Source organism: Octodon degus, unplaced genomic scaffold (genome assembly GCF_000260255.1).
Source record: "Octodon degus isolate 3935 unplaced genomic scaffold, OctDeg1.0 scaffold00199, whole genome shotgun sequence".
In the NCBI taxonomy this organism is placed as follows: Eukaryota; Metazoa; Chordata; class Mammalia; order Rodentia; family Octodontidae; genus Octodon; species Octodon degus.
The window spans coordinates 1,122,293-1,131,944 of record NW_004524775.1 but is presented as its reverse complement, the minus strand read 5'-3'; the positions used below and the strand labels follow the sequence as shown (position 1 = coordinate 1,131,944).

Sequence of the window (9,652 nt, the reverse complement as noted above, 5' to 3'; positions counted from 1 at the left end):
GCTGGCCAAATTCCTCCATCCTCTCTTGCTTTAAAAAATCATCATATTAATATGCTGAACTGTAAAAGGCTCAAGTCAACAACTTCTGTGGATAACCTTCTACTATTGTGGACTGCTGGACTGTATTGGATTTTTTGGCTGAATTCACGCACCTATAGTATTTAGGCGCCAATAGAATCCCCACCTCTGACAGGACTAAACAAAACCGGGATACAAAGGAAGGACTGTTTTGTATTTGTATATACAGAATAGTTAGGACAGATATACAGCTGCTCCTTTCACTTAAAGAAAGATTTGTACTAATAGTATTTGGACAGGATATCCTGTCTGCTTCTTGTACTATGGATAACCACTACGAAGATAACAACATACAAAGTATTAATTATTGAAACTGTCCTATTAATCAGCTTTGAAACTGTTTCAGTGATATTTGTTTCTCAATAAAATAAAATTAAATTTTAAAAAAAGCTAGGTCTGAATTATGAGTTAGGTGCTTATGCTAGCATTCAAGTTCCTATTCTGGGAGTGACCATAGCTGCCTCCAGCACCCAGTCCACCTGGCATCTGGTGACCCTGGAACTGCTAACACGAGCTTGTGTTGCTGTGAGCAGTTGCAGGGTGCTGATGGGTTCCCCGTGAGCCAGAATCCACCTGCAGTGCAGTTCCTGGACCTTTGTACCACTTTTTCCCAGAGTTCTTGAACACGTGACATTGCGAGTGCCAACCACCAGGTCCCTGGTCCAAGGACCAGTGAGTTTAGCAAGGCTGTGGTCAGAGAGCCCCGAGCCCACCAGAGGCACATCTCACTGTGGTCCTCATCGCAGCTAACACTGTAGTCCCAGGGTATTGATGGAGCATTCGGTTTTGCAGGATTCTGTTATTCAGCTATTGAATTCTGTAGGGTTATATTGTGCTAATAAGAACTTAATTCTTCTGCAGGCATGGCAGTGCACACTGGTAATCCTACCACACGTGGAGGTTAAGCCATAAGGATAGCAATTTCAAACCCACTCTGGGTCACTCAGTGAGGTCTTCTAGTCTAATAAAACACAGAGGGCTTGGCCTGTCATTCAGTGTGAAGGCTATGGGCTCAGTTTTCAGTACTGGGGGGGGGAGTTCTGCTTAAAAATCACAGAAAATCCTTGAGCGATAAAGCAGGGAGACCTTGCCCAAGCATCTTGACCAGAGCACCCATGGTGGCCTTCTCTTAGAACTCAGTAACTGCGCAGGGCCAAGGACAGGGACCACTGCTTGCTCTTCCATTTGTGGCCTTAAAGCCAGCACGAGCCAAGCTCGCTCCTTACTCTTTCCACTTGTTGCTTGAGGCCAGCACTTCCCGCAGGGGACTGCTCCTCCAAGGTGCAAAATCGTTTGTTTGGGGAGTGAGTTCCTACAGGGTACTTGCCGTGTGTGTTTATGGGGCTCTTGCTGTGTGCTGCACCGTTTGAGGCCCGGAGCACATGGCTGTGTCCTGCTATCCCAAGTCCAGAGAGTGGGCAGAGGCCAGCAGGTGGATGGGCACACCTATCTGAGGCTGGTGCTGAGTGCAATGAAAGTATTAATGTGGGCCAAGGAGAAGAGAGACCGTGGGGCCAGGGTGCTTCAGATGTGCAGGGCTCTGAGGGAGAGGCCCAGGACCCTCCAGTCCCGTGGCTGGGCAGGGACATCAGAGGGAATGTGTGCATTGGCTGTTTCAATTCTCCCCTTCGTTATCTACAGCAAATCAAAAGAACCCATGCACATGCTGAAGGAGATAAAGCACATTGCGCCTGAATTTCAGACTCCATCATAGCCATCCTCTCTCGTCACGCAGAGGGACTCCTTCTGCACTTAGGCCATGAGCTGACGTTTCAGGCAAATGTTTGTGGTAGTAAACACGTGCTTCACCAGCCAACAGGGATGCCCACGGCAGTCCCCGCAGAGGGCTCTCATGAGAAATCGCTGTGTGCAGTGACACGAGGAGTACGTCTGGCCTTGTTATGATTCTTAACTTGGTGGATATTTAAAAATAGAAGCGCTGGTGCTGAGCTGTGTCCCACAAGCTTGACGTAACCGAGGTACGATGAAGACTTTGAGCACACCGAAAGCCCCAGTTACGCACTGGCTTGGCTCCAGCCTCTCAAGCCAGAAGGGAAAATCACCAGGGCTGGCCCACAGGTAGAGCGTCACCAGGCATCTCACAGTAGGACCTTATACCTACTGCAGAATGTGCTCCTGAGATGCTAACTTATTTTTTGCTCTCATTCCTTTAACTCTTATGCATTTCTTTAGTCCTACACTGTAAGGGCAGGATGATCTCATAAACTATTATACAATGGTGGGAAACAGGAATAACTGTCGCTATAGTTATGCAGGAATCACATGTAGAGCATTTATTTCCCTTATTTACTTATAGTTATAATTTGTACACATAGAATGAGAATGTCATGGGTATATGTGTGTGACCCATATGTGTGTTTGTGTCTACTCTTCCTGCCACTAGGCCATGTCTCTTTCTGGTTTTCTATGATAAGCATATCTGGTGGCCACAGAGATGAAAAACACTGTTGTCTCTTAATCAACAGAGGGAAAAGAACCACCCAAAAGAGGGTCTTCTGAGGAGTGAACCTGCAAAGCCCCACACCAGGCATGCTTGATCCCAGGGGTTGGGGCTGTCACTATCACTCAGAAAGGGGAGCAGAGTTGTCAGACCACAGAGGACTGAGGAAGTGCGGCTCCACACAGGTTACAGAGAGTGCGTGTGTGTAAGTGGCAGGGTGACATGGGCTGAGCCCAGGCGACGCTGTGGCTTGTCTGCCCTTGGGCCGCATCTATTCACTGGGCTCAAGCTCTGCAGGTAAAATTCCTCCACCTTCCTATGACAAGGCTCAGTCTTACAAACTTCACTCATCTCACTCAGGAAATCTGCTCCCAAGCTGCGTGAGTCTGGCCCACGTAGATGCAGGTGCTGTGGCTCAGGGAGGAGCAGCTCCAGGGCTGGAATGCCTGCCTGCTCTCTGGCTCTGTGTCCACGGTTGCCCCTCTTGCCCTCCCGCCTCAAGGGCCCCACAGACGCTGTTCTGTCTTCCAGTTCTCCTGTGCATTGCCTCTGGGGGCTGCATGGGCTTTTCTCTCCATCCTGGCAGGATGCTTGTGTGCTTCTTCCTAAGACGCAGGAGCAGTGAATACATGCCCCTGTGCACTCTTTAAGTGATGAGAAGAGAGGGCTGCTGTCACCCGCAATGAGGCCATCCAGACAAAGCCTCACTGTGGAAGACAACCCTAGCGATGTGTGAGGAGGGGGACACTTTCCTCTTATTCTAGCTTCTCCAACCCCTCTTTCATTTCCAAGAAGCTCTCTCCGTAATACCCCAGCCAGCGTGAAACCAATGCACATGGTAGCCCCAGCGTGTCAGTATGCGTGCATGAGTGTATGTGTGTGAAGGGGTGGATGTGTGTATGCTTAGGCTTGGTTTGGCAAATGCAAAACCAAATAAGAAATAGTTGCCTTAAAAAAAAAGAAATAGTTGCCTTAATTCTAACTCACTTCAAATGAGTCGGTGCAGGAACATGGAGGAAGACTGAAACGTGAACATTTTCATGGAAAGTCATTTTCTCTTCCTCATAAGAAGTCCCAACTTTTGCAGAATTTTATTCTGAGTTTGGCCTCCAACATTCTATGTGGAGGGTGAGCTGTCAGTCAATTCAGATGTGCTGGAGTTTGCAAGGGAGGCTGGGGTTTGCGTGCGGCCACACTCGCTCATACACGAGGCGCTGTAGCGAAGTGCACCAGGCGCCGTGTGCTGCTTCTGGGTGAGACGGCGTAATGCACTGCTCAGTTCTAGGTTACTGGCAGGTGTGACATTCAGCACACGCCGCGCCTTTGGGCAGGTCATGGAGGGTGTGTCTTCTGGGCACACGCACGCTCTTCATATACCAAATTCTACATCCTCCCTTATTTCCTGAGCACATTGACAATTTTCCTTACTGCTTCTTTCAACTCTGAAAAATATAAGACTTTTCTCAACAGGGTGTCTAGCCAGATGCTGGCAGGAGGACAATCCTTACTCCACTGTTCCCTTAGAGGCTTCCTTTAGGCAAAATGTGACCAGCCCACCAAAAATAGCATTAGATTTCTGGCTGGCATGTTTCCCCAGAGCTATCTCTCACTGTCTTAGCGACGCTGGACTTCAAGAAATATGGGGCTGGGAAGGGAGGTGGCGATGGATGCTGACTCAGGCAGTTCCAGGAAAGCACCGCGGCTCCTGCACTCTTAGGCCGCCCCAGTGGACCGGGCCAGGCGTGCCCTGCACACTTCCTGAGCAGGCCCTGGGAATGCCGCCCCCTGGGACATGGTGTACGCAGCGCAGCTACTGTGGTTTCCTCCTCTGTCCCCTCTGCCTTGTGTTCCCTTCTATCAGGTTCTTCTCAACCTTTCTTATCTAGCTTGAAACCACTGTAGCATCTCGAGGCCGTAAAGCACGGCCTCGTGTGTGGCCACCTCGCTCTTCTCCTTGCTGTCCAATTTATTTTCATCATCAAGAAGCCCCTTCGCACTGCCATGCCTTGTAGCCTGGACCGTGCCTTAGCTCTCTGGCCACCTTCCCTGGTTCACGGCCCCAACATGGTGTAATCAGCTCCCGCAGTAGAGGAGAGGTGAGGTGTTGTGCAGGAACGTAGTGCGACGCAGGACAGTCCACCAACTGCTTGCTCCAGGGGGGCTTCAAGTGAGCTGCTTGCCCTCAGAGGAGGCTGTGGATGCAGCAAGAATTGCACTGATTCCTGGAAGTGCTGGTTCCCGGTGTGTGGTTGGATTACCCATTGCCTGGGCTAATTTCGCTGTTTGGTCCACAACCTGAATTCTTCCCACAGCTTTAACTGGCCCCAAGGGAAGTACATGCAACAGGGTTTTGATTCACAATCAATAACAGAGAAGCAAAATATTCTCTTCGAAAAGATAAGATGGTCACAGGGCGAAAGCCTGGGGGTATTAGGATCTAGCCTGCAGACCACCAGGAGAGGATAAGGACCAGCAGAAGCTTGGTCCAGAGCTGCACAGTGAGGCGTGCGGCGTAGTGCACCTTTAACACTTCATGGAGAAACAAGGAACTCAGTTCTAACCAAATTGGTTCATCCCAAACATTGGTTCTGTCTGTACTACAAAGATAAGAACTCCAGCAGACCAGGGGACCAACCAAAGCCTGACGGCAAGCGCTTGCTCACAAACCCGAGGTTCTGCAACACCAACAGGCCTGGCATAATTTCATAGGGATTAAAGTTTGGATGATGACATCGCAGTGTATCACGTACTTGACAATTTCCAAGGGAATAGACTGTAACTGTTCTCGCCGCAGAAAGTTATGTGAGAGAGAGCCGTGTGAGCACCTCCATCTACCTGCGCCACAGCGTGTATGTATTCCAAGACGCTAAGTGGCAGTAGTATTCACTCCTTTTTGTTTCGTTTTGCCTTTTGAGACAGGGTCATCCTAGGTCAGGCAGGCTGGCCTTGAACTCGCGGCGGTCTTCTTGCCTCAGCCTCCCAAGCTTGGAGCGCACAGGCGCGCGCCACCACGCCCAGCGCTGCGTCGATTTGCTGCATCCCGCAGGCTGCGGGTGTGCTGGGAAAGGCGCGCCCGTGCTCGCGGGGAGGCCTGGGGCGGGTCCCTCGGGCGCGTGTGCCGCACTGACCTCGCCTGCTCTCTGTTGCAGGATCACCACCACCGCGGCGTGCATGATGGACCTCAGGCGGTACCCGCTGGACGAGCAGAACTGCACCCTGGAAATCGAGAGCTGTGTGTATCTGCGTGTGGGCTCCCCTGCTTGCACTTTGCGTTTTGGTTCTTCTTGTTACTTAGCAGATTTCCCAGGGCACTGATAATGCTCTCAACATACATTTTTAACTATCTTAAAAATTAGAGGTTTAACTCCAGCTTGTAAATTTCAGTCTCGTAAGGAGGGAGAGGAGCAGAGATTTAGACGGAGACAGACTCAGACAGAGAGAGAGAGAGACAGGAAAGAGGAGAGGAAGAAGCAGAAAGAAACAGAAACACGAGAAAGAGAGACAGTGAGAGAGACACATTCAGAACAAACGAGTTCTTCCTTGAAATCTGATTAAGCGAGCCCTCTTGCTAGGCTGAGCTGTAAGAAAATAAATGCTCCCCATCTCAGTCCATTCAGCAAGAAGATGGAAAACACGAGCCGCAATTTTGTTACAATATGCTTCATCATGCATGAGTGGCCCCGCCACTGGGACCCTGGGCGGTCAGAGTGAAGATCATTTTCCATCAGGAGCTTGGCGCTCCAGCAGGCCGTTCTGCATCTTGGCAATTTTCTTCAATTTGAGGAGTGTTCAGGTGCTAATTCGCTCTTGAGTGCTTCTGCAGGAGGGACAAGGGCTGTGTGCCGACCAGCTAAGAGGCAGCTGCCCCTCCTGCTGCTGAGCCACACCTCCCGAGTTGTCGGTTTTGTTGCTGATCTTAACCTGCTGCACACCGGCTTACTGTGGGCCAGTTGGGTTCACCCTTAACAGTGTTCATCTGAAGTCTTGGCACTCAGGTGGCCTGGCCTCTGCAGTGTCACCTGACACAGTTGGGAGGAGGACAAGTCCCCCACACATGTACATGCTATGGGTGGCCCTGGCGGAGGCTGTGTCCAGGCCTGGGCTGGAGCTGGCCACACTGCCCGTCCCTCTCACACTGTGCCACTGTCCTGTGTTCTAAGCGCTCACTTCTAAGAAGAGGGAAGCAAACCGTGAAGTACATAATTGAAACATCTGGGAACATTTACCCTGGAGAACGAAGGCTCTGGGGAGAGCTGGTGACAGGTGAAAGGCTTGCTGGGACTTGGGCAGGCTCACTTCCTCAGCTGGCCACGGGCACAGCTCCAGTGAGACTTCAGGGTCTCGTAAGGAAATGGGGCCTGTTTCGACTGCCTGAACTCATAGCAGCCTCTGAGAGGGTGGCTTCTGAGGACGGAGATGCGTGCTGTGGAGGACAGGCAGCAGGAGGTCTTCCGCTGAGTGAGGCCCTCACCCTGCCTGAAGTCCACGCCTCGAATGTTTGCATGAAAACAGGCTTTCTCCCAATTTTTCCTGGGGCTCCTGAGGTCTTCATGTCTCTGCAGTGGGCACTGGGATTAGAAAGGTGTGGCTTTATTTTCTAGTACGAGGGCAAATTTGCTGCTGCAGGAAATTATCCAGCAGGTGCTTGCCGGATCTCAGCTCCATGCAGACTTTGTTTTGTTTCCCTTGCTGGGTGTCCAGCCCAAGGCTTTGTGCTATGCAGGCTCAGTGGTAAGTTCCAGGCTGGAGGGCAAAGCCAAACAGAATGCGTGCCTGCATGGTGCTTGTGCTCCAGGAAGGCGGCAGCCAGCCCAAAATGAGGAACCACAGAGGGTTCAGAGGAAATAAGGCCCGACGGAGGAGCTGGGAGACTGCTCGGAGCTGCAGCCTCAGGCAGGGCTTCTGGGGGAACACCTCAAGGGTCTAGATGAAAAAGGTGGGGAAGAGTGAGCCTAGGGAAGATCTGAGTCAGCTCTGCGGGAGGCACACGGCCGGTCCTGTAGGTTCGCAAGGTCCGAGGACTGATTTTGCCAGGTGGAGCGGGTATGGCACCCCCATCTGCACGGTCAGGATCAGGACAGCCACGGCTGCCCTGCAGCCCACCCCTTCGCCTGCTGCCAAATACTTGGAATGTCCACGTTTTTTCAGATACACTGAAGTGCAGCAGTCTGTCATACCAAAGACATCTTCAACTTTACGTGCTCACTTATCTTAGCTTCAAATGCTGACCTGATTCTCAGAGACCTCTGGCTCGCACAGATAACGTGGGTTGTCTGTGTTGTCCTGTGTCTCGGCTACTCTTCTCTCCTTGCAGGCACAAATACTTGCCACCCAAAATGAAGGAAGGAAAGGTTTACTTAGCTCACAGTTACTGAAGGTTTCAGTCCACACTCAGCTGGGTCCCAGGCAGAGTGGCACATTTCAGAGAGCAACCTTTCATGGCAGCCACAAAGAGCAGAGAGCAAAGGGAGGGGCAGCAGCAACAGAGAGCAAGTCTATCTCCCTTAGGCTGCATTCAGGCGATCCTCCCCAGGCTGGGGGTAGCACTCAGACCCATAATCCCAGCAGCACTCACACTCCCAATCCCAGTGGATGACAAACTGGAGAACTCCGCCCTATCACTGCAGGAGGCTTTGGGGTGACCCCTAGACACCAACCGCAACATCCTGGCTGTGCATGCATCCTCAGGAAGTACAGGCTTAGCTGCTGAGCAAGCTGAGCACGGTGCTGGGAGCTGGCTGGGAGGCCAGCCTGGCTGATCTCCACTCCCTTTCTGATGGCAGCAGGGCCCAGCTTCAGGGCCGGGATGTCCCACCCCATGGGACCCTTTGAGCATGCGAGGAACCCCTGCTTTCGTTGTGAGAGCTGTGTGCTTGTCCACAGACCGGCCCTAGACTCATCTCACAACTTTCAGACAGCTCTCGGGGGCTGCGCTCCAGATTCTCCGTATCCACACTCTGCTCTCCTCTGCCCACCACCGCAGCCCTTGCTGTTAGGATGCGTGGTCAGCGCACTGCTGCAGGCCGTCTGGGCCAGTGCTGGGCTGTCCTTTGCAAGCCAGACTCTGGGCCAGCCCAGCCCAGCACGAGCCAGAGGGTGAGCGGCGCACGTGCGTGTGCGAGGGAGCCCTCTGACGATGCTTTTCACAGATGAGTGCCTCCCTCAGGACTCCCACATCAGGCAAAGCCATTCCTTCTGATTTATTGAAGAGGTTTTTGGCCGTGCGTTTATAAAGAAGGACAACAACTCACGTCCACGGTGTCCCTGCTTTTCTTTCCCGGTAGATGGCTACACCACAGACGACATTGAGTTTTACTGGCGAGGTGGGGACAAGGCCGTCACCGGAGTGGAGCGGATCGAGCTCCCACAGTTCTCCATCGTGGAGCACCGACTCGTCTCAAGGAACGTTGTCTTTGCCACAGGTGAGCCAGGCATCCACGTCCTGCCGCAGGAGGGCCCTGCTGGGCAAGCGTGATGGTCTCCGTGGTTCTGTGGCCGCTCAGAGAGGCACCGTGGTCATCACTCCCCATCACGCCAACCCTTTCTTGCAAGTCTAAAGGGGATCAAGAAGCTTGCATGGGTAGGAAGGACTCCCAGAGTGAGGAACCCTGCGGGGGGCGGGGGGGGGGTCCCTAAAGTGAAGAGAAAGGTCGTGAATCTGGCCACATTTGAAAATGCCCTCAGGCTTAATGGGCTGCTGGCAGGGTGGGAGAGGAAGAAGGCTGAGGCGAGGTGGGGTCCTCCCAGAGTGGCCACCTCCCCTGACTCCAGCTGGAAGTCAGCCCTGATGTCAGGCAGGAAGGCTGTCACAGCTAGGCTTACCCTTAGACACGGCCATGGTCACCGTCTGATAGGTGAGGGTTGCCCTGGACTGGGGCAATGACTTCCTGTCATACCTTCTTCAGTTATTAAAAAGTAAGAGAGCGCCTTCTGCTCTTCTTGCTGGGCTGTTCACAGTTGCAGGGGTGTGTATTAGATGGCCTTGCTGTGCCTGCTTCGTAGCTTTGTCTTCTTCTCCCTGAGCACTGTGCCTGGCTGGCGCTTTGTGAGTGCCAAGGTGTCGCCAAGTCCACAGACTCGGGATGACAGTCATAAGGGCAGCCGGAGCTACTC

The 9,652-nt window shown here is 52.4% G+C and overlaps 1 protein-coding gene across 1 annotated transcript in view; it reads left to right on the top strand.

The window, feature by feature from the left end:
* Gabrb3 (gamma-aminobutyric acid type A receptor beta3 subunit) overlaps positions 1-9,652 on the top strand; it is a 55,405-nt gene that overhangs the window by 13,073 nt on the left and 32,680 nt on the right. The window contains exons 2-3 of the mRNA XM_004644444.1: positions 5,689-5,771; positions 8,824-8,961. Of these exons, the coding sequence (XP_004644501.1) occupies positions 5,689-5,771; positions 8,824-8,961 (221 nt within the window). The remainder of the gene's footprint in view (positions 1-5,688; positions 5,772-8,823; positions 8,962-9,652) is intronic.